This window comes from Odocoileus virginianus, chromosome 2, assembly GCF_023699985.2.
Source record: "Odocoileus virginianus isolate 20LAN1187 ecotype Illinois chromosome 2, Ovbor_1.2, whole genome shotgun sequence".
NCBI lineage: Eukaryota > Metazoa > Chordata > Mammalia > Artiodactyla > Cervidae > Odocoileus > Odocoileus virginianus.
Window position 1 is genome coordinate 12748275 of NC_069675.1, and position 24749 is coordinate 12773023.

A 24749-nucleotide genomic window follows, 5' to 3' on the forward strand; every position below is an offset into this window, starting at 1 on the left:
GGAAAAGTGGACATTTCAGCACAAAGCCACAGTCCTGGGCAGAAATCAAAATCAGTGAGTCAAGCAGTCAGTCTCTACACACACAGACACACACGTGTGTGCGCGCACATACACATGCACACACATGCACGCACACACGCGCGTGCACGCACACACACACAGGACAGCAGGGAGGGTGTCACACAGCAGACAGATGAGAACCCAAAAGCCACCACACTTTGAATCCTCGCTCTCGGCAGGTGTGAGCCCGGCCTTGCAGCACGGGCCCCGCCACCACCCTTGCCAAGTCCAACAGCTAATAGGTCTGGTCGCAGGGTCCACAAGGCCACAGGCGGGGCCAGACTCGGGGCCCATCAGGTGCAGGGACACCAAGGAAAGCAGGTCAGGAAGCTAGAAACAGGGTATGGCCAGCCCCCAGGGCCACAAGGCTCAGCGCCCCCAGCAGCTCATACACCTTGGGGTGGGGAGGCGGAGAGTTTGGAGGGACTCTGGAGCCCCTCATCTCAGCCAGCCACATACACATATGCACTCCACTCACAAGTAGGGCGCTGAGGTGAGTGTCAGGAGGGAAGCCACCTCTGGCGGCCATAGGCCCCATGATTCCTCTCCCCCCCCAGGGATCTGCAAGAGCTGTCCATGCCCCACTGCATGGCCTGTGCCTGGGGCTTTGGCAGCACTTTCTGGGTCTCCGTCCTAAGGCACGGCCGCCTGCCTGTGATGAAAAGAGTGTCCTCCTCCCTGGGGTTTCCATGAAGGCTGGGGTCAGGTGCCTCAGAAGCAGCTTGGTCCTGGCCCACGGCAGGCCCAGCACCGACAGCGACACCCTTCAGAGGGAGAACTGCGCTCCTCCAGGAATGGTCCTCGCGCTGCTGAGGCTCCTCCACCTTCCCAGCCTCCAGAAGGGGCCCACAGCCATCCACCCTGGTCCACAGGGCCTCTGTCCACCCCCACCCCCATCTGCTGCCCAAAGGTGGGAAGCAGCTGGGAGAACCAGGGTGACAGACTCACCTAGAGCCGGGCTGAGAGGCCCCCACTAAGCCCAGCGCCCCCGAGGAGCTCCAGTCCTGAAGTCAGCCTGGTTTCCACACTGGGCAGAATTCTACCCACACAGCAGCCAGTGTCTTTACATCCTCCGGCCCAACGACTCTCTCAGGGGCACCTGGGCTCTTCACGCGTCCCCTTCAGACCCTGGGAGCAGAGTGGGGGCCAGCCCTCCTCCCAGCCCAGCTTCAGCTTCTGCATTGAGTCTGCAGCAGTCAGGACACTCACTCCCAAAGGCCCAGAGCCCTGCTGCCTCCACACTCAAACCAACCCCAGGGTCCCTTTTCTCACCCCAGGCCCCTTGCACAGTGTTCCCTCTGCCCTGCTCTTTCCCTGCCTTTTTCCTCAGATGTCCAGTCTCACCTTCAAGGTCACCTTGCTGGGAGTTGGGCACCTCCCAGGTGCTCCCACAGAACCCCACATTTTCTCCTTACCACATATACCACCTTGCACTGTAAATCTCTATTTCTTTCTCTGCCCCTTCCACAGAGAGCTCTGGGCAGTTCCCACCATGCACATTCCCAGCATCCAGCAGAACCCTCACCCACAGCGGTGCTCAAGGAGAAACTGGAGGAAGAGTGAATGAATGAATGATTGAACACACACCTTTCTTGGGAGAGCTGATGATGAAGGCCAGCCCATCGCCCAGGTCAGGGGCTCAAGCTGTGCATTAACACAGATAATCCAACACCACACTTTTTCCACTTGGAAGAGTACTTTCGGCTTTCACGTGTGGACATGCACAGGTCACGTTCAGGGAGTTTCTCTCAAAGCAGACCATGAAGCCTCATGAAAAGCTGGTTTGGGAACTTCTGGGAAGCATCTCCCCCCCGCCTGCCCTCCCCTCTGACATTCCGCTTGTGTTTATTAAACACGTACTTTGTGCCAGGTCTTTCCCACATTCAAGTTGGAAAAGAGGTACTGCTGCTTGTGGAGACATCAAATGTCACCTCCCCAGAGAGGCCATCCCTGTCCAAATGTCAAAAACCACACTCACATCCACACCATCGCACACCCACCCACACACCCCAAGCCCACAAACAAGCCCTCTTCTTTCTTCTTCAGCTTTCCTTTTCTCACAGCACTTACTATGCTGCATGCTTGCTATATGAACATTTTTGTTTCTTGTCTCTCCAGGCTGTAGAATACAGGCTCCACAAGGGCACTGCTGTGTCCCCAGGGCCTGCTACAATGCCCGGCACAGAGAAGCCCTCAGCAAACATTTACTGATCAAGGAATAAAATCCAGTCACTCAATGAGTGCCTCTCCTATCTCATACTCACCCGTTTTCTGAAGAGAATTATTTGGGGCTAGAGAAAATTTCTGGGTGGAGACTGATTTGAGGGATGGATACCCTGAGACAGCAATGGTGTCGGCAGAGAGGAGAAGCAAAGATCAGTGGAAGTTCAGCAGAGATGGCCCAAGTTGCCACCCTCAGCATCCGTCCTCACCTTGGAATCCTGCCAACACCTTACCACCTCACAACAGGGATTGTCTGTTCTCAACACAGGCAAACTATGGCACCCACAGGTAGCCACCTGGGGCAGAGAAGTGACCTGCAGTTCCCTGACACTGCGGTGCATGTGCGTAGAGTAGGCCATCAGGGCAACTCATTTATTTTATAGACCCTGACGCTCCAACACAAAGAACATCAGCCTGTCAGCCCCTGGGCATCGAGCTCCACGTCATGTACCGGGAAGTTGTGGGGAAGGTGCCTGCAGCTCACCATGTGGGTCGGAGGAGGCAGCTGGAGATGCCACCGGAAAGTCCAGTTCCTAAAACTCTGATTCCTCACCGTGAAGTGGCCATCATGGTAACACTCACCTCGATGGGCTACTGAGACAAATGCAGGGGTTTCCAGTCTTGGCAGTACTGACATTGGGGCTGCATACCTGTTACGGGGGCTGTCCTGCGCATTGGATGTTTAGCAGCATCCCTGGCAGCTACACATATGATGCCCCCAGCTGCCCCCAGCCGTCCGCTCTAACCACCAAAAATATCTCCAGACACTGTCAAATGTCCCCTGGTGGTAGGTGTGCGATATAAATTGTCCTCAGCTGAGAGACACTGTTGGAAATAAAATGAAATGTACCCATGGCCCTGGACAAGTACCTGGCACATAATCAGAATCAGTGGTGCCAGTTTAACTCTTTCATCTCACCAGTCTCATGCTAAGCAATACCTTCCCCCACTTAATCCCTGTCCTCTGACTTTATCTCTGGAATCCACCACCATCCCTCTGCCATAGGACCTTTGCACCAGCTGTTCTCACCACCTGGAATGCCCTCCAGACAAGCTAACTCGAGTTCTTTCCCCAGCTCAGTCATCAGAGGCCCGGACACTTCCTTGACTACTGCCCTGCCTTCATCAGCAGGCCCTGCTCAGATTCTCCAGACATCTCTGCTGCATCCATCTGTCCATGTGTGTAAGTAAGGCATGGACATTTCTTCATCCCCCAGCACCCAACCCAGCATCTGGCACTTAGTAAGCATCCAGCGAAGATTTGTCACATGAATCACCAGCATCCCCACCCTAAGGTATGTGCATAGCGCTCAGGTCTATGCTCCCAGGAAAAGGGAAGGAAACTGCATCAGACAGCACCTCACACTCTCATGGCGCTCAGAGTCAGATGCCACCCGAGAAACCGCAGGATATAGGCTCACTTACCCCCCAGGAGGGGTCATTTGTAGGGTGGAATGGAACAGAGTGGGCCCTGGGGAGGGCCTTAGGAAGGCTTGGAGGAGGAGGAGAAAAAAGCAGGGTGCCGAACAGGGGGAACAGCAGCACTCTGAAGGCCTGACCCCCCACCCCCAAGATCAGGGAAGACTTGGCTACAGGCGCGAGGCCAGGGCAGGGCAAAGCTGGGAGAAGTAGGGCTGCCTTCCTTGAGCTCTCACTCGGACGGAACCCTGAGCACAGCCAGGCTGCAGGGGCAGCTGACGGTCTGGTTTCCACCCACCCACCTTCACCCCCACTCCACACTGACACTCTTCCCCAGGCCAGGCCCGGGGCATTGGGTTTCCCACAGTCACATTCCTGCCTCCATAGCTCATGCCGATGTGACTCCCAGGCTGGCGCTGGCTGCCACACGGTCTGTGGCCACGCACTCGGTCTTGGGGCTAGCTGTGGGAGGGAGCCTGCCGCTCACCCAGGGACTGGGCGGCCTCCAACTCGCGGCTGCCCCGCTGGCGGCCAGGGCTCCCTGGAGGTGCCTGAGCTCAGGAGGGTGAGGAACTCTCCTTCCCAGGTATACTCGGCTCCTCCAGGCTAGCCCCCAAGCCAGTGGCCAAGCCCACTTCCTCGGCTGAAGACGGACGTCCCAGGACCCCGGCCACCACACCAGGAGGAGGTGGGGAGGTTCTCTGGAAACAAGCAGCCTACGAAGGGGACTCCTTGACCCACCTAAGGGGGATCCAAGACTAAGCACCAGACCGCTGGTGTTTCTGAAAGTCCTTCTGCACATGGGCCGTCATACACATGCCTCCTTCCTCTGACAACACTCACACCCCCACACAGGGCCCAGAGATCTGGTTCAGGATCTATAAAGTGGAGGTAGGGAGGAGCAGAAGGGGTCGGAGTCAAGGTGGATGCAGCAAAAAGGCACAAGCTGAGCAGCAGGACTCTGCAGGGCTCAGTAAGTGGGGGACAGAACCACAGAAGCCATGCTCATGGCAGTCAGGAAACGGTGGCACCTCCGAGGTGGCTCCAGGGACCCCCAGGGAGACCCGGCTCCAGCAGAGTCAAGCATACGGGCTTCAGGGGCCAGCCGCACCCCACCCCTACTTTATGGGAAGGACTCAATTCCTTTGTGGGATGGATCCAAAGAGTTCAGGTGACAGAGCCAACAGGAAGGGTGCTGTGATGGGGAGCCACCATCTCTTTCTTTGAGTAGAATCAGGAAGCCCTCAAGAGCAGCAGGCGCTGGAGCCGGCTGGCCTGACTCAGGAGAGATCATTAAATCTCCGGCCATTCGCAAGCCGTTTGTTAAACACAGCCATTTGTAAAAATTAAATCATATGAACGTGTAACTTCAGAAATTATTTTTAAAAGAAAGCTAATAAATCCTCAAACTCATCACTTCCAAATTACCCCACGACCTTTGTGAACCTGCTCCTGACATGCTTTCCCTCTAGCATGTCTGTGAGGTGGAAACTCTGTATAAACGCTGTGGGACGGTGTGCCGTGCCCGTCTCCGCCCATACCCACATTCTGGGATTTCACATCGATACCTTGAAATTGGCCATGGCACAGATAGTTACACCATATCAGCAAATGTGACAAATAGAGCTGCATTTGTTCTCTGAATGTTTTTTCCAGAGGGCCAGTTGTAAAACAGACAGGCCTCAGGTGACCGCCAGGATCTCTTCTGCATCTTAGGCTCCGCTGGGACACGCAAACAACAAATGGTGATATAGAGAAGAGTGCGCTAAGCCCTGTACAACCCCACCATTATCTGTAAGATTGCTCACAATATTCAGGTGTGAAAAGGAATGATTACTCAAGGAAATACCACTACAAGAATCATTGCTTGTTTTCCCTGTGCCTCAGTTTGCTACTCTGTAAAATGGGAGCACCGATAAAAACCCACCTCTTAGGATGGTCAGGAGGCCTAAACGAGGGGAACAGGGCAGAGGGCACTGCCTGGCTGGTAAATACCTTCGCCTTTGCCAGGCACGGAGGCCCTGCTGCAGCCACTTAGTGGCCGCAGTGGCAGGACAGCAGCCACAGAGCATGCGCCCAAGGACAAGCGTGGCTGTGCTAACACGGCCTTGTCTACAGCCACAGGCAGAGAGCCGCACTTGGCCAGCGGGCCACCGTTTGCCAGCACCTGCTCTGTAGGGGAGGTGGTTATTTTTGCTGTGTTGTTATCACCTCCATAAGTTAAGTGAGAAAACTGAGGCCTGGAGATTCATGTGTTCCCCCAGGTCGCCTGGGAAATTTGCTGGCAGAGCCCAGGATCTCCCGGGACCTCCTCAGGGCCCTTCCCAGCTCCTGATTCCCTATCAGAACTCAGCACCTGAGCAGGGGTCTGGGTAGGATGGGACTAAGTGCTAAGTCAGGCCCTGGGGAGTCCACACCCGTGTCCCTGCCCTGGCTGCCCAGCCCTAGCTTCCAGGGAAACCCCACACAGGCCCGCAGGCCAGGCCAGAGGAGGAGAACCCTGTAAAAGAGGAAACTCTGGAACACACGGCCCTCCCTTCCCAATCAGGGCTGATTGCAACCTTAAGTGGAATAGCAGGCAAGTGTGCAACCCCATTTAATTTACAGCTGGAGCCAGGGCTTGAAAGCAGCTGTGAAACTCCTTACAAAGCCACTGGCCGGCCCCCCGGGAACTTGAGAGTGGAATTAGGAAACCTGGAGAATCCACAATGCCACGTGTGGGCTGGCGCGAGTGTCTGTGTTTGTGTGTACGTGTGTGTCCCTCCAGGCTTTCCAGGTCTCTGAAGTCTGCAGAGCACACCCAAATGGGTTTTAGGCCATGCCAGAGTACCTCCGTAGTCAGGACAACTGTACATCCTGGTAGGCCTGGAATGGTTCAAACTTAGGCCTGTTTTCCAGCATGAATTTTAAGTCTCTAGACCAGACAATGGGCTTCCCAGGTGGCACTAGTGGTAAAGAACCCTCCTGCCAATAGAGGAGATATAAGAGATGCAGCTTCAATCCCTGGGTCAGATCCCCTAGAGGAGGGCACGGCAGCCCACTCCAGTATTCTTGCCTGAAGAATCCCATGGACAGAGGAGCCTGGTGGGCTACAGTCCACAGGGTTGCAAAGAGTCGGACACTACTGCAGCGACTTAGCACGCATGCAGACCCGATGATGAATCACAAGGTCACCCTAGCAACTGTGGATGCAGACCCTCATGCATGTATAATGACACACGTGGGGGCACCTGTCACATTCCCCCCACCCCTGTAACACCCAGTCCAAGCTTGCCTCTGTGCTGACATTCTGTCTCAGGTCCATGGACACACACGCTTCAACAGACACACGCAGGCTTCACCCAGCTCTTGCGCGAGGTAGACCCGAAGGCCGCGTGTTTCAAGGACTCACTCAGGTGGTCCTTCCGTGCAGGGAGCAGGAGGGTCAGAGGAGGGGGGCAGCAGCCCTCAGCTCGCCCACAGCACAGTACCAGGCGTGACAAGTGCTCCACGAGGACATTCAAGAGACACAGAGCCGCCTTCCAACGGCCTACACACCCAGCCAGGGAACCTGGCCCCTTAATAAGGCCAAGGCCTCTCACCTCCCGGGAGCTGCCCTTGCTCAAAGGACCCACTCTAGAAAGCATGCCAAGGTGCCCTGCACACAACGCCGGATTTCATCCAGGTCCAGACATGGGCCTTGCCCTGCCCACCCACATCTGACCTCTTTTTTAGCCAGTTCAAACCCCAAATTACTCCTCTCTGGCACCAACCTCTCTCTGATCCCCTTCCTAGCATTTCCAACTCCCCAGCTGCCCTTCTCTGCCCCTGACTGGGGCTGGGGATTCCTGTCTCTATGAGTCCTCCACACTTCAGGTCAGGACCCATAGAGACAGGGCCCTGCCAACCAATTGCAGGCTTCATGGCTGGAGTCAGTGGTGCCAACTGCCCCAGGGAGGGCACGCTGCCTGGCTACAAGGTGAGGAGGGGGCTGCACCCTGCCCAGGGCTCCAGCCACACAGAAAGCCCTCTGGGACCCCTCCTCCAGCGGGGAGGACTTCATGCCCTAACAGCAGTGGGGAGATGAACCTGGGGAGCCTGCTGTTCTGGCCTTGGTTCTAGAACTGACCCATGCCGTGCTGCAGGGCAAATGCCTTCTCAGGCCCCAGTTTCTTCTGGGGTCACATTAGGGCTCAGAGTTCTAGAGCTGTGCTATCCAACAGAACTTTCTATAAAGACGGAATTGTTCTATACTGCCCAATGACAGCCACTAGCCAGGCGTGGCAGCTGAGTTCTTGAAATGTGGCCAGTGTGACTGGTGAGCTGAACTGTCTTATTTTAATCACTTTAAATGTAAATTTAAATAGCCACACCTGCATGTAAATCCATGGCTAATGCATTTCAATGTATGACAAAAACCACTGCAATGTTGTAAAGTAATTAGCCTCCAAGTATTAAAAATAAATGGAAAAAAAAAGAAAAAAAAAAAGAAAATAAATAGCCACACCTGGCTATTAGTGTAGTCCAGAACCTCCATCTCCCCAACTACAAAATGGGTATAGTCATAAAATCCAGCCTTCTGGGGTCACTGTGAGGATGAAATGAGACAGTGAACATGTAGCTCTCAACCTGGTCTTCGGCAAAAGGCAAAATAGATTTTAGTAATCCTTACTCTCTTTGACATCCTAGATTTTCTTGAGAGCTGGAGAAAATCATAGGCCTCACCCCAGAATTTACCCAACACAGAAACACACGCTGCACACACCATATACATCCATACACATCACACGCGGGCTTACACGTCGGACACACGTGCACACAGATCACACATGCACACTCACAGCTCTGCACCCAGTGTCAAGCGGCCAGATGGAGAGTGCTTCCGAACATGAAAGTTCCTTCAAGCTCTAAAAATCTCCTGGGTGAGGAACACACTGGCCGAATCTGCATCTCCTCCTCTCCCTGCCCAGGCTCAGGCATCTCAGAAAACCCTTCCAGACTCTGCAGGCCGAGCACAGAGACAGGGCTCTGGAAAAATCCTCGCACAAGGAGGGCAGGCCCAGGGCAAGGGCCACAGGACGGATTCTGTGAGCTCATCCCCAGCAGCCGTCACCAGGGTTCTCAGAGAGGCCGGTGGCGTCGGGAGGGGGTGACTGGGTCGGAGCCGGCGGTGGCGGTGGCGGCGGCAGCGAGGGGTGTGGGGCGAGGAGAGGGAGGCTGGGTGGAACACGCTATAATAGCAGCTTTGTACTCTGCTTCCCAGCTCCCCGGGAACGCCAGGAAGATTATGAAACCCGGTGTCTTTGGGAATGCCAGGATATTAGCTGGAAAAAGAATAATACGAAAATAAAATAATGCTCGCGATGGAGACAGCAGACGATTAGCAGACAGAGCCAGGGCCTCCCGCTCCGCAGAGGGAGCCAGGCTTGGCCCCGGCAGAAGGTTTCAGGGAAAGGCTGCCCGTGCTAATGAGCAGACGGGGCCTGCCTTCCAGCGAGACGTCTTCAGGAGGGGAGCTGGCAAGTGAGGCCCGGCCTGCTGGTGGACTCATGGGCCAGGGGATGGGCGGTAGGAGGCAAGGGGGCGCCACAGGCCTGGCCCTTGGGCCCAGACATCCAGAAATGTCAGATTACCAGCAAGCCCACCTGGCCACCACCCACAGTCCTGGATTCCTCCAAGCTCTGCCTCCCCAGGGCCTCCTCCAAGAAGTTCCCCTCATTAGAAGCGGTCACTCTGGAATGACTCTCAGTCTGCCCTTCAAAGATGCAGATTCTGTTGGGTTTATTTGCATTCAGATGTGAATGTCCCTCTTCCTAATCAGACCGGGGTTTCCCAAGAGCCAGGTCCATCAGACGGATCACTAGAAGAAAAGATCACCTTCTCCCACAAAGGAGCAGAGAGGACATGTCACCATTCCCTGCCTCCCTCTCTAGGACCCTGGCCACACACCTTCAGCCAGAAAGAGATGGCCCCCCCTCCCCCAGAGGGGCATTCATCCAAGTAGGGGGCCGATGTCACTGCCTCCCTTATCTTCAGGATGTTCTATGCAGCTGATATCCTGGCTACTCAAAGATGGTCCTGAGATCTACCCAGACATCAAATCAAAAGTGTGCATTTTAACAAGATCCCTAGATGGGGCCTAAGTTCATTAAAACTGAGAAACACTTCATTACATGGGTTATGTCTTCATTGCTTACAGGGACCCACGGATGTAGTGATTTTCATAAGTAAGGTAACAGAGTCGCTAAAGAGACAAGTAACCTATCCATAGTGTAAGCAGAGGAAGCAGAATTCAAACCAGACCGGTGCCATTCAGAAGACTCACCCACCTACTTCCACACTCCTGCCAAGGAAATCAGCAGGCATCAGTGACCAGCGGGCAAAGGCCAGTACCTGGAACAATTAGATTGGTCCTGATGTCCAGAAAACCCAACCACCTGCCCTAATGCTAAAGCATCAGTTCTCCCCGGGATGAAGGACAGCACACTCAGGAATGGGAACCCAGGCTGTCCTTGGTCCTGGCCGGAGGCATGTTAACATGACCATGGAAGGACAGCGTGTGTGTGCGTCTGTGTGTGTGTGCTCTCACGCTGATGAGGGTGGTCATTGGCTCAAGTAGAATGATCTAGACAGTTCCTACCCAGTGGGCCTGTGGCCGTGTCCAAATGTTGGTCACACCTAAAGACTGTGTTCTCCAGTCTTCGCGGATCCAGCCACTTGGACCACTGTCCACCTCTGGCTCCCTATATCAACAAAGCTCCCCCAGGACTCCAGGCTTCACTGCCCTGATTTCTTCCACAGGTCACAGGCGGCTTACATCTGCACCACTACCAGTCACCTTCCCACTTGACTTGACATTTGATTTCAGGGCTCCCTCACAACATTTTCTCCCACGTAGAGTACACAGATTGGTTTCTCAGTTATGGGAAATGCCCGCCTTCACTCTCCCAGTCACCGAGCCATGAAAGCTTGGCAGTGGGTCCCCCAGCCTCGCTCGCCTTCTTTCCCTTGATCCCCGCCAGCCCCGGAGCCATCCACGCTTCCCTCCACGTGTCTCTGGGCCACCTCTGGCCTGGCGCCCTCTCTCCTCCCAGCCCCCTCCCTCCCCTTGCAGCTGACGCTCACCCCCCACGCCCCCAGTCTCCCTGCCCTGGGGCCGCCTGGCAGGCAGCCGCCAGATCCATCTTCCTCACCCAGCACTTCACCGTGTGTGTCACACCCGCCAGGGCCAACCGTGAACTCATCGCAGCCCCAGGCCCACCCCACCCCACAGCCTGGCGAGGGGAGTGGCCCTGCTGTCCATCCAGCGGAGCCTCTGACACCCGTTTGACCCTTGCCTCCCCAAGCCCTGCCACTCCACCTCCATCCATTCCAGTCTCTTGGCTCCCACCCCAGATGGTCACCCCCTCCCAGATCTCTAACCATGCCTCCTGGGGGGTGGGGCACGTCTCGTGATGGAAGGCTCTCCCTCCCCAGCCGTCCCCCCCGGCTACCCGATGAGGGCCCTAAAACCTAGCTCTGACCAGAGCACCCCTCCTCCACTCGGCAGCCCACACTGGCCCCCCACTGCTCATCAAGCGTGCCGTGGTCATCTGCACTCTGCACCCAGCACCGTTCAGCCTTCTTTCCTTTTCAGATGCTCTTCTCCCCAACTTGGTGGGGCTGTCGACCACAAAGAAAAGGGGGGCATGACTCAAGACAGTCAATCAGAACATTCCGTTCCTCGCCCTGAGGCTCAGGCACCAGTGTGGGCACAGGGCCCAGCAGAGCTGGTCAGCTGCACACGAAGACAGCACTGGCCTCCCTGAGAAAGGGTGGTCTCCCCTGCGGGGTCTCCCGCTGCGAGGACAGAGAGAAGGCCGCCTGGGCTCTGCTGGCCGTAAAGACGGTGGCAGCCTCCGTCACGGGCACCATCTCTGCCACCACGCGGAGTGAGCCAGTGTGAGAATGGGGCCAAGAGCGCAGAGCGAGTCAGAGACGCAGAGTCCCAGGGACACTGTGTGAGCCCCCGGCTCCCGCCAGGCCTGAGGCCTGATTCACCTCGTGGAGAATCAGATTCCCGGCCATCTGAGCCCTAAGCTCTTTTCCTCTCTTCAGCCCATTTTGGTCGCATTTCTATCTGATGAAAACAAGCGCTGACCCCTTAGGGGGCAGCACCCTCAGGCCTGGCCCTGCCTCTGAGGTCCGCCAAGGTCTTTATTCCCCACCCCTAGTGGGAGCCACACGAGCTACCCCTGACTCCCCGCCACGCTGCCCTGGGCCCGAGCCAGGCCCCTTCCGACAGGACAGAGATGCCCGGCTGCGGCTGCTCCAGCCCCCCGCGCCCCGGCTCCGCCCCAGCCTGCGCACCAGCTCAGGGGCCCAGAGAGCCCAGAGCTCTGCCCTCTCCTCCAGGCTCCCTACCACTTGGCCCCCAGGCCCGGGAGGGCTCCCTCCAGAGCCTCTGGCATCACCTGGCCCCAAGAGGGTTCTATCTCCCACACTGTCACCCCTGGACCTGGCCCCCCCAATGGGTCCTGGGAGTGATAGAGCTTCCAGGCCCTGCCCAGGCCCCCTCAGGGCCACTGCCAGCTTCAACTCCTTTCTCTGTAGCCATCCCATCAGGTCAGGGGGGCCCTCCCCACTGTACTGCCTGGCTGAGGGCTAAGACCCACTGCTCCTCACCCAGACCAAATGCTTCTACGTACTCACATACACACACAGCAGGCTCACGAAGACACACTCAGATTCCATTAACCAGTAAAGCTGGTGAGACTTACTCCCATGGGTCACAGCGCAAAGCCCTCTTCCCCACCCAGGGGGCAGGCTGTCCTGTCTGGATTTCAGAGGTGACATCTCCTCCTGGGCATCTCACCCCCAACTCTGGAAATGCCCAGACCAACAGAGCAGGGGACAGGCTATCCCCTGGTCCCAGACGTCCCCACTTGGTCTGTCCAGGAAGTGTGAGCACGCCTTTTTAGTGGAACACATCATCCAGACCCTGGATAACTTTGACCTGACTCTCACTCCACTAGCTCTGGGAAGTGGTCTCTAAGGCACCTCTCTCCCCAGATTCCTGGGATGCCCACAAGAGAGCCTCTGCCTCAGGAGGATCTAAGTCCACCCGAGGACATTCAGGGTCTCTGAACCCCTCTGGCTACTCCCCTGGGCCAGGCCAAAGCCTCCCAGGCCCATCCCCAGGCCGGCCAGCCTCTTCAGAGGAGTCAGGTCCCTTGGCCTCAGTCACAGGTCAGAGTACCAGAAGTCCGGGCCCTCTCCCGGCTCCCATCTCAATCACCAAAGTAGTAGCGGGTCTTACCAAGAAGCGGGCTATTCTGCTTCAGGAGAATACCCAGAGTGGTATTCACGTCCCCACATGCAACCCCAGAGGACCGAATTCACAGTCCCATCCAGGGCCCGCTGCACCTCCCCTGCATCAGCCTTAAACAGCCCTGGGAAAACATGCTGCACCCCATCAACCCAAGAAAGGCATGGCCACATACCAGGGCCCCCTCAAGGGCAAACACAGCCGCAGGCCCTGTCTTCTCCAGGGGCTCCATGCGGCGGCGCCAGCGGCGGCGGCGAAAGGCATCCGTCTTGCGGTACTCCAGATGGAACTTCCAGCCAAAGAGCGAGGCGTACTCCCAGCCCTCGCCCTCTGCCTCCGCCTGCCTGTGCTGCACGGAAGAACAGGGTAGACTCAGAGGCCGCTTGGCAGGTTGGCGGGGAGTCCCAAGGTTGGGCTCCAGCTGTGCCCTCCTTGCCCTCCAGGACTTCCCACATGCACACCCCGCATCCTCACCCTGCAGGTGGGAAAACCTGGGAGGGCCCCCTGGAGGAGGGGATTCTGAGTGGTTTCTGCAGTGACAAGAGTCCCAGGTCAGGAAATCAGGAGAAGAGGCTCCCTGGGCTGTGGGGAGATCCAAGGAGCCAAGAAAGGAAGGTAGACTGAGCAGTGATGAAAACACTGGGCTTTTGGTTTGTTTGTTTATTTGGATTCTAGGTGGATTTCATGAATCCAAGGTTTTCTTGTAATTTCCTTTTTCTTCTTCCTATCCTGACTTACAAAAATGGAAACGGATCTGCAATTCGGAGGCAAAATGAATAGCTCATTTCCCAGTCATAGGTTGTTTCTCCACGAGGCTAGACCTACAACAGTGTGGAGAGACCCCCCAAACTTCCTCCAAGGGGACACTTTCCCATCTGGGAGGGAGTTCCAGAAGCCCCTTCCCACCATCTCGTGACCTGAGATGATCCTCAGGCCCACGAGTTCAGTGCCAGTCCCAAGGCTGGCCATGCTAGTGGTGAGGGAGCAGGTGAGGCACACCACCTGGCAAGCCTTTATCTCTGTCCCCTGGGTGCCCTCACAGGCAGAGTGGAGTTTGTCTGATTCATGACACCAGGAACAGCCAGCTGCCCAAAAGCCTCTCCTGTGACCCAGAGACCTTCCTCTCTAGATTCTCTGTGACCAAAGAGAGAAAAAGGGACTTGGGTCATGCCAAAGGCTATTCCTGGACTAGGGGAGGCCTAGTTCTTGAGCCAAAATTCCAAAGTGTGCCTGGAAAGGAAGGACGCAGGCCAAGAGGGTTCTGGGGAGGCAGGCCCTGAGGCCATGCGGAACGCAAGCATCTGTGTGACCCCGGGAGCAGGTGCAGGCATGTGTGTGCTCATACAAGCTCACTCTGCACCTGTCTGCATCCCAGGGGTATCTGGGCATGGCCGTGGGCAGGGGTGCTCACACTGTGAATATGCCCTCTGGTAAATGCCAACTGAGCCCACCCAGGCTCGTTGACCAGCAGCACCCTCATCCCCAGCAGCCACCTTCTCCGCAGAATTGGCCCTGCTGGAGGAAACAGGCCTCCTGGGGAGGGTATGCAGCCAGCCCACCCCAGCAACCCCAGCCAATGACTGATGGCTAAGGTAGTACAAACCCCAGGCCCCTTGCCTCCAGGCGAGGAGAGCTCTGTCGTGCTCCAGGTTGAGCCCCTTTCCGAGCCACAGATCAAATCAAAACTGTCTCTGCCTGGGACCACAGTCTTGCTCCTGGCACCCCTGAGAGCATGGCCTCAACAAACTGCAGGTAGCCAAGCTCCTATCTCAGACTCTGCCCCAAGGACATGCAGCCACAGACACACTCAAGGCACACCTTTGCGCCTTCCAGGGGATGCTGAATGCATCCCCGTGCACAGTCGTGGGCATTTGGGTGCTTTCTGTCCGTGAGCACCTGTGTGAGCGACACGTGTGATCTCTGAGCATCTTGAGTGATTGTCTTGCACACGCCCCCTGCATTCGTGTGTGCACAGAGGTGTACACTGTGCCCAGCTGGCCTCCCCTTCCCAGGGCCTCACCTCGGCCCACCTCCACCCCCGGGCTCACCCGCTTCAACGCCTCCATCTGGCTGAGGTCCCTCCTGCGCAGACGGACCCAGCGCCGCCGCCGATGTGTGTAGTACATCTTCTCAGCAGGGACCCAGTGCCTCGGCTTCCGGTCCGGCGGGATGGTGATGCTGTACTCCCAGCCTGTGGGAGGGGCGCCTGTCACCCACTGCCTGGCCATCTCCCACTCAGCATTCGGAGGACGTTCACAGACTTTCAAGTGGCCACCAATTCCCGATTTGCAGTTTGAAGTAAGGACTCCCCAGGAGGTCCCCCAGATGAAGTAGCCCAGTGAAGGCCAGTACCCCAAGTCCAAGGGCGCTGCCTTTAGTTGTCCCCACCGACATGCCTCACAAGACTGCTGGGTGCTCACGGGGCTCCACACGCCGCCCACCTTGTTCATCAACGGCCCGATTGAGGTCCGTGGACCACTCTTCATCTTCCCACTTCCAGCCCAGAGGGCACTCGATGTCATCCTTGGGAAGCACCTTCTCCCCGTTCTAGAGTGACACAGGTCAGGCAAGCATGAGAAGAGACGGATGTGGAGATGAGAAGATGCAGCCTGACCCTGCACATCCTCAAAGCCCCAGGTGTGACTTGGGGTCAGTGTCCCACCCTTGCCAGACCTCTCACTGGCCCTGTGAAAGCCTGAGCACGGATGCTGGGGTGGGGGAGCAGGGCAGAACACGCTTCTCTCAGTCCCAGGTCCTTCCGGGGCCTAAATGTCCAGGACTCTGGCAAAGCAGAGCCCCCTCGCCCCCAGAGCACCCCCTTACCACGTCTGTGTAGTTGTCGCTCATGTAGATCCACTGGCCTCCGGGGAGCCGGGTCTGGTTCTCAAATACCTCCTCCACGAAGCTCAGGTGGCCAGCATCAGTGTCGTGAAGCAGTCTGCGGACCGGGGTGAGTCAGAGTCTTTGCCAGTACCCCCACCCACCCACCCCCTCCAGCAGAGCACTCCAGGGCCTGGGCCAACCTGTCCGTGTCAGCCTCACTTCCAACCAACAACAGGAGAGGTGAGGGGAAGAGACAGGAAGGGCAGCGAGGCAAGGGGATGCAAGAGAACGTCACCACCAAGATAAAGAAGGAAACAGGGACACCGACTGAAGACTCCAAAAATCCTGTGGGTGTTTGAAGCTCGATAGATAGTTATAGAAATGTAAAATATTATCAAGTTACATACTTAAGATTTGAGTACGTGACTACGATAGGTGGTACTCTTCAATTTTTAAAGAGTAAAAAAAAAAAAAATTGTTGAATATCAACCGAAATGGAAAAAGGAGGAAGAGGTGGAGATGGCAACGCAGTTGGAGAAGGATAAGGCTGTCCTGAGAGGCACAAAGGGAGAGGGGGTCTGAGATGGGAGAGGGGTCCTGAGACGGGAGAGGGATTAACATGCAGGGGAGAGGGATTAACATGCAGGGGAGAGAGAAGGCTTTCTCTGGTATCTTGGAGCAAAGGGCTCTAACCAATGGACGCAAAGTCTACTGGATGTCAGTTTAGGTTTAATCAGAAAGGACTTTCTGATCATTAGAGCCCTTTGAGAAGAGAATGCTGCCTCATGAGCCCAGGAGAGTTCAAGGGAGTCACTCTGACCAGCGCAGGGGCAGTGGGAGTAGGCAGAGACCCTTTCAGAGAAACGGCTGGGGCAGACGGGGTCTCCAAGCCCTCCCCACCCACGACTCACGTCTTCTCTGGACACACGAACCAGTCTCCAGCCCAGGCCCAGCCAGCCGAGGGGCGGAAGCTGTCCTTGGGTAGCTTGATCCTGCCCGTGATGTCAGAAAACTTGGGGTACGTGAGGCCCGTTGTGCCCCAGTTGCCAACCAGGGCCAGCTTGGTCTGGTTCTCATACTGGAGAGTGAGCAACAGAGAAGTCAGCAGGCCTGCAGCAGCTCAAGAACTGGGGGTGGGGTGGGCGGATGGGCAGGCACTCACGGTTTCAGCGAAGACGGAGAGCTTGCCCTCAGCGAATTGGTTGAACTCCTTTTCATCCACAGAGAGTCCAAACCAGAGCCTGACCCGAATCTGCACTGGCATCCGGGCTCCAGGCACCCCTTCCATCGGATACTGGGCACCAGAGAAGGAAAGAAACCCACAGTCCCCTTCAGAGTCAGGGTGTCTCAGTTTGCAGGGCCTCCAGGCCTGGGCATACCAGCCTGACACCCCATCAGTGTGGGCCCTACTGGAGGACTTCTCAGAAGTTCATGGACTGAGAAACCTCACCAAGACTCCTTCTCATCAAAAGAGAAGACTGCATTCTCCCCATCCAGGTGCTCTCTGCAGAGACGGGCCATGTTGAGCCCAGGAACCCGTCTCCCCTCTCCCACCACGTCCTCATTTCTGTTCTCTCCTAGAATAGCATGGTCCCGTGGAACTTTCTGGTACAGTGGAAATGGTTTTTTACATTTGCAGAGTTCAGTGCACTAGCTCCATGTGGCAACTGAGCAGTTAAAATGTAGCTGGTGTGACTGAGAAACTAAATTTTTCGTTTTATTTCATTTAAATTTAAATAACCACATATGGCTAGCATATTGGACAGTGCAGTTCTAGAACATGTCTCTATAAGAGAAAGAAAGGTCTGAAAAGGGGAGAGGTTAAAGCCTCTCTCTTCATTTTCAGTTTTTGGCTTTTTTTTTTTTCGGGGGTTTTTGGCTGGATGTTAGTATATCATCTGATATCCCCACCCTTTCAAGTGCTTATCAGCATGTTAACCACTATTCACTGGTCTTCAACTGCTTTTTATCCTGAAACTTTCAGAAGCTCTGCCAAAACAGAATAACCACAACAACCCAACATAAAACATTTATTCTCCACAACTGCTTCAGCATTTGATTGAAATCAAGGGTCAGATACGGCCTAAGGAACAGAAGTGCCTCACTTTTAGAATAACACACAGTCCCTTAGAGGAAGTAACACATTAAGTATCCAGGCTTCATGTGCCTGAGCTTGGAGGAGTGTCTCCACTGGGACATGGAGCTGAATGAGATGAGAAAGTCATTTTGGTGGGTTTAGAGGAGGAAAGAGGCTGAGCTAAGGGTTCTCCAACTAATAGAAGAGGCCTGGATCCCCAGAGCGGGAGCCCAGGCCAGGTAAGAGGACCAGAAAGGCGTGGCCATGCCAAGGCCACCCCACCCAGCCTTCACCCAGCCTCTCTGTCTTGGTTCATCCTCAGTGAAGCCTGGAGGAGCCCCTGACCCCAAGTGTCACCCCTCAGAAACCTCCCTATGACTGTTTGCTTCGGTGTCCTCTCCCCTGGGGTGGTTAGTAGCCTTTTCCCCTCCAAACCACCAGCCCCAGGGAGATGGCAGGAATGCCTGACCCCCGCCTTCCCCCATCCGCCCCCAGTCTCTCCCCTGCCCTCCCCCAGACAAGGCCAGCCTACTGGACCCAAAATAGCAACAGCAAATAAAGAAACGTCTAGTTTGGGGCTCCTCTCCCTCTCTGCTGGTGCTCATTTTTTCCAACTTTGGTTTAAGTTAAGAAACACCAATGTTTTCTTGGTCTCTGCTTGCTGCCAACATTTTTGTAGAGCTTGCTCAGGAGCTACTGGCGGGGCTCATAAACTCAGTGGGGAAGACTTCGAGAAACAATCTTATATCTTTTTTTTTTTTTTCTTGCTTGGGATCAGAAAAATTTTTCAGTTTGCATTTCCCTGAGGCTGCAGGGCCAAGAGGTCAGAGCCTGATGTTCATTCCGTTCACAGGCGTCCACCAGGCCCGTTCCTGCAGCCTCACCTCCACTGCAGCCTGGCAGCCCTCTCTGGTTAACCCTGCTCAGATGTGGCCGCTCCAGGACTTCCTTTCCCATCTGCCTGACCAGGCAAGGAGCTGGCTCGGGAGAGAGGAAAGCAGGATGCTAGAAGGTTAGGATCTCACGAGGAAAATGTCCCAGGGGGGAGGGGCAGCCCACTGCCTCACACCCCCGCCCTCTTTCTAGGCAAAGCCGGCTCTCCTCTGAAGCACCAGTGACCCGCACATAGACTTCTGACCATCCCTAGCTTTGTGATGGCTTCCAGCCATGGTGCTGGTGGAGCCTCCTCTCCCCAGGGGGCAAAAGACCTCCCCAGAAGGAAAAGGGGAGAAGAGGAGGAAAAAAATTGTATTCATTGATCACCTAGTTCCAGTAAGACCCTTGACTTGTGCTACCTAATTCCATCCTCAATACTGTAATCAGGGCAGTATGATCTTTATTCTATAGGCAAGAAAACAGCATTCAGAGAGACTGGGCAATCTACCCATGGCCACACAGTATTTCAGCCAACCTACAACCTGTCCACATGCTTTTGAAAGCTGTCTCCTCTGCCCACCTCAGAGGGCAGCGCGGACGACTGGCCAGTGTATGAATGGATCAGCCAATAGCCACTCAGAGGTTAGAGGCTACGGTTAGTCCACAGTGACTTCCTGGAAGAGGTGAGATGGAAGGAGGCTCTGGTGTGGATGGGAAGAGACAGGGGAGGGAAGGTTGAAGGCCAGGCAGTTTACGATGCCAGCGAAGCCGTTTGGAGTCAGCCCCACGTGGTGAGCGGCAGGCTTACTTCCCGGGCCGCCTCCTCGAGCAGAGCAGCCTCAGTGATGGCTCTCCACACATGGACCCTCCCCGGGGCTGCAGCATCCACAGCTCAGAGAGGGGTACCCCTGAACTATGTCCCGACCAGCCGGCCACAGCACCCTGACCAAGGTCCATGTATCCCCATGAGAACCCCAAGAAGAAGGCAGGCATCTTCAGGCACCTGCTCATTTCCATGTCACCCACTCCCAAGGCTGAGATAAGATGGTGGGGGAGCAAGGATGGGTGGGAGGAGAAAGGACAGGGGAGGTGGGGGCCGGAGGACAGAAGGGACAGGGTTACCTGGTCCCAGGTCTCCAATGAGCAGAGCCATGGACACAGCCAGTGTCCACACACCAGCCTTAACATGGGGAGGAACTCGAACCCAAGCGTGACTCTACCTGGAGCCAAACCCTCAGGACGGTGGAGGCAGGTCTGTGCCAGGACTCCTAAAGGTTGGCCATGGGGGCTGAGGCCTGAGGCCGCCCCCACCAGGGAGCTGGCTGGAGAGGAGCACAGCCTCCGGGGTCAGCCCCCCATTCATTCCCAGCACCCCCTGATTCTCACCTACTCGCTTTCCAGGCCAAGTGCATGGGGTCTAGGGACTTTGTGGGAGGAAGGGAGAAGGGAAGTCTTTTTATGGAAGTCCTCGGTCCCTTCAGAGAGCAGAGCCTCGAAATGCTAAGCCTGACAGAGAACAGGAAACCAAAGGGAAGTGGACCACCCTGGGGGTAAGAGAGTATGACCACGACTTGAGGGAAAACAACCCACTTTCAGAAATATCGTCTGCAGTCTTCCACAGTTCTTGCCACAGTAGCTGGTGCCCCGACGGGAGAAGAGGACCTCATGGGCAGGTACCCGCTGGTACGCCACCCGCTTGTCGCCCTGCAGCATCCAGATGACGATGTCGGGCAGGCTGTTCTGGGGCTGGAGAGAGGGTGGCAGTCAGGGTAGGGATGACGGTACCTCCCGGCCCACGCCCTCAGCCCACCATGGGTGAGCCAGCCTCTGCAGGCCTCTCCTCCCAGCTCCTACCCTCGGGTGTCCCCTGACCCCCCAGGGCTGGCTGGGCACCTCTATCTTCAGCAGCTCTGAGCCCTCAAGGAGAGGACACCAGACGGCCCCCAGGAGTAGCCCACCAGGAATACACTGATCTGCATTCACATTTTCTGGGAAGAGACACTCCTGCTTGGAGCCCCAAGTTCTTAGACCCCTCCGCTGGGGGGTAGAGAAATGCTGACTTGACCCTAGAGATGACATTACACTTAAGATCCACCCCCTTCCCCACTCCTGAGAGCACCAGTGAATCCACAGAAGGCGAGCACCTTCCCAGAGGACACTGGGGCCCTCCTCCCTCTAACAGCACCGACTCTGGCGTCTGGCCCTTTTCTGGGCCCGCTGACACACGGCTCTGAAAACGGAGGGCCCTGGAGCACTTCCACGCCTCTAGGGAGAACTGCTCCCAGTTGCCACCCTCAGGAGAGGTGGTCGGTGGGCTAAATCTGTCTGCTCTCAAGGCCTGTGCTCTGTGGGACAGGCTGCTGGCCGGCACACCTCCCTGCGTGTCACTTCACCCCTGCAGCGGGAGGCAGCCCAGATGAGGAAATTCAGGCTCAAAGAAGTGAGGAGCCAGGCTTTTCTGATTCTAAATATATATCCTTAACCACAACATCAAGTGTGGTCCCGCAGCGCCACCTGGAAACTTGCCGGCAACACAGATGCTCAGGCCCCACCCCAGACATGCGAGATCAGGTGGGGCTTGGACCCTGTGCTGACAAGCTCTTTGGGGGATCACCTTAACCACTCCCAACCATGACACAGTCTGCGCTGAGGGTTCCAGAGTCTGGGCCAAGATGTGAAAGGCAGTCTGTGACCCGCCCCAGGGGATGGTCCACAGCCACTTCCAGGGGTCATCCTGGGCTTGAGCAGCACAGTGGTACCGGGTAACCAGTCATATGCCAGAGGCCCCACTTAGGGAAAAGACCACACTGACCCTTCAGGCCGCTTCCCCTCGGGAGCACCCCTTCCACCTCCTGGGCCCTCTTCTCCCCACTCAGGCCCTGGCCTTCTCTGCACACCCCTTCTGCAGAGATCACTCCTCACCATCTCCCTCCCTGGGGGTCCCACATGGCTCTGGCAGGGCAGGCAGCACCTGTGTCCACCCATGACATATGGGCAGACCTTTCTCCTCATTCGAGACAAATCTGTGGCCTGCCTGTTTCCCTGGAGACCTGGTGGGGGCATCTGAGCCTTGGGGGCAGAGAGTTCAGGGTGTGGACGCAACATTTCTACAGGCACAGCCTCCTCAATCCTGGGGCTCAGGGGCATCTGGGCAGGCAGCAGACACAGGGTCCTGTGAGAGGCAGGCTTGAGGCAGACAGGTTGGTGGCGAGGTGGGGCTGGGTCCCTGGGGGAGGGGGCCCTGGCACTGGACCTAGAGCCAGGCCCCCGGATTCTGGTCCCTGCTCTCTCTCTGACATACTTTGGCACCATTTGTGCTAAGTCACTTCAGTCATGTCTGACTTGTTGTGACCCTGTGGGCTGAAGCCCACCAGGCTCCTCTGTCCTTGAGATTTTCCTGGCAAGAAAACTTGAGCGGGTTGCCATGCCCTCCCCCAGGGGATCTTCCTGACCCAGGGACCAAACCCATATCTCCTGCTACTCCTGCACTAGAGGCAGATCCTTTACCACTGAGGCACCTGGGAAGCCCTTGGCAGCATTTATTAAGCACATTTATTGAGCATACTTGGGGGCATTTTGGACTTCCCTGGTGACTCAGATGGTAAAGCATCTGCCTACAATGTGGGAGACCCAGGTTCGATCCCTGGGTCGGAAGGATATTCTGGAGAAGGCAATGGCAACCCACTCCAGTACTCTTGCCTGGAAAATCCCATGGATGGAGGAGCATGGTAGGCTACAGTCCATGGGGTCACAAAGAGTCGGACATGACTGAGCGACTTCACTTTCTTTCTTTGGGGGCGTTTATCAAGCACCTACTACGTGCCAGATTCTGGGCTGGGCCCCACCACACCCGGTATCCCTTCTATGAAGGCAGACATGGAGGCTCACAGAGCCTCCTGCCCAAGGTTACCCAGCAATAGAGCCAGTTTGGACCAGACATTCCCCCTACCCCTCCCAGCACTGACAGCCCAGGCAGGAAGGAAGGCACTTCGCAGGGTCAGCTACCTCATCAGCCAGGGCACGGAGTCGCAGGAGCCAGTCCTCAGCCTGCTCCAGGGCGGCGGGGAGCTCACTGTGGCCGAGCTTCAGGGCCTGGGCCGCCTCGGTGATCTGGCTTAGGTGGCGGGTACGCAGCTGGTACAGGTACTGGTCCAGGTGAGTGGCAGAGGGCATCTCCTGGACATCTCCCAGGGGTTGGCTATGATGGACAGAGACAGGATTTGCCTGATGAGCCAGAGCCCAGCACTCGCCCGGGCACACGCGTGTACACATGTGTGCACAGGCCTCAGACCCTCAGCCTCCTGCTGGCTGCTCCACCTGCCCTGGGTGCCTCCTCCAGCCACCTCCTCCAGAAAGCCTGCCCCAACCACACTGGCCAGCGTGCCTCCTGCTCTGAAGTACCCCTCTCTTCTGAGGCTGCCTGTCTGGAACCTACCCTCTCAGCCTCCAGTTATGTGACCTCTTTCGCCTGTGCGTCCGCTCTGCCCAACTGACTGCAAGCCCCCAGAGGCCCGGTGGGTCCCTCCTGCCCCCTGCACCCTCCTAGAGCAGAGGCCTGAGCACTGAGTTGCCTTTGGCTGAAACGAATCCATTCTGGTGTACGCACACTTTCTTCAAGAAGGAAATTTATGGACCCCTGACAAGCCACTGCAGACGCTGTGGGGAGGCCAGCAGCCAGCAGCACAGATGGGTCGACCCAGGGCGGCCCCACAGCATCCCTCCCAGAACCCTCTGCCTTGGGAAGCCTTTGGAGGGGAGGTGGGGGTACACGCAGTCCCAGAAACACGGCCCCAAGCCTCCAGTAGGGGGGTTGGGTTTAAACTCAACCCTATTTGGCGGCGTAGAACTCTGACCACCCCCATCCAAAGGCTGGGCTCCCGGCCTAGGCGCCCCTTTACATGGCTCCTCCGGGCCACACCAAGGCCCAGGGTCAGGGAGGACACACACAGGGGTCACAGAGGACGGAAGGGGTGGGTGACGGCCTCTGTGCTCTTCTCACCGGGCAGGACTCCTCCAGATTACCTCTGCTCCAGGGTCCGGGCCACCCCACCCCCGCTAAGCCCTTGACTCGCAAACAGGACATCAGTCAAGCCCGCTCGCTCACCAGATCTGCTCCCACCGCTCGCAGCCACCCCCCACCTCACGTTCCCTCCCCGCGGTGTCTCGACTCCCGGCTCCCGGCTGATTTATTTTTCTGCCAATTTCCCCGAGCTATGCAGAACCAATTACCGCCGAGCGCAGCGGCACCGCCGCCGCCAGATACACCACTCTGGCAGGCCCTCGGCGCACTACATTTTTCCTGTTATTTTTTTTAATTGAATTTTTAGGGTGGGGGGAGCAGTACGCAAACTCCATCTCAGGAAACTTAAGCCCTGGGGCCTGTCTCAGGTCACGTACTGCACACCCTGTGGTAATATAATATTTACTGCCCCGAGGGTGCCTCGGATGGGGCTGCCCCAGGCCAGGAGAGGGGCGGCCTTCATCCCCAGATCGCTGGAGCGCGGCGGAGGGGCATGTTCGGAGGGTGAAGGGGGGCCCGGGCCGGACTCCTGGGCTGGGCCTGCTGGGAAGGGGGCCTGAGTGGGCCTGAGGGCGGGGACAGGCGGGTCTGGAGTGGGATATGGAGAGGCGAGCCAGCCAGGGTGATTTATGCTCCCAGCCTGGGTCGGGAACTGAGAGGGACTGCCACGCAGACCACCAAAGGGAGATTTTCATGGAACCACCAGCCCAGCCAAGGCTCCCCAAGAAACAGTCGAGACCCGTAACTGCCACAAGCAAGGTGCCTCGGCCCTTTCCCACCCCGTGAAGCCCAAGGCAGGCCCAGAAAAAAGGGAGGCCTGGAAATGGAGGCTGGATGACAGGGCCCCAGCCCCAAGGAGGGGCAGTCACTCTACCAAGGCTGGATGACTTGGAAACGACAGGCCAGCCCAGGGCAGGGTCCCGCACAGGCTAGGAGCAGAGCTGGGCTGTCCACAAGGTGGCCGT

At 56.7% G+C, this 24749-nt stretch overlaps 1 protein-coding gene across 22 annotated transcripts in view; it reads right to left on the bottom strand.

Moving 5' to 3' along the window:
• The window catches only part of DYSF (dysferlin), a 219261-nt gene that overhangs the window by 92458 nt on the left and 102054 nt on the right, over positions 1-24749 (bottom strand). For all 22 annotated transcript variants that reach the window (XM_070476375.1, XM_070476369.1, XM_070476392.1 and 19 more), the window contains 8 exons: positions 22770-22962; positions 20355-20510; positions 16974-17105; positions 16723-16889; positions 15812-15926; positions 15430-15535; positions 15037-15179; positions 13164-13337 (listed from right to left, as the gene is read on the bottom strand). In XM_070476375.1, the coding sequence (XP_070332476.1) occupies positions 13164-13337; positions 15037-15179; positions 15430-15535; positions 15812-15926; positions 16723-16889; positions 16974-17105; positions 20355-20510; positions 22770-22962 (1186 nt within the window). The remainder of the gene's footprint in view (positions 1-13163; positions 13338-15036; positions 15180-15429; positions 15536-15811; positions 15927-16722; positions 16890-16973; positions 17106-20354; positions 20511-22769; positions 22963-24749) is intronic.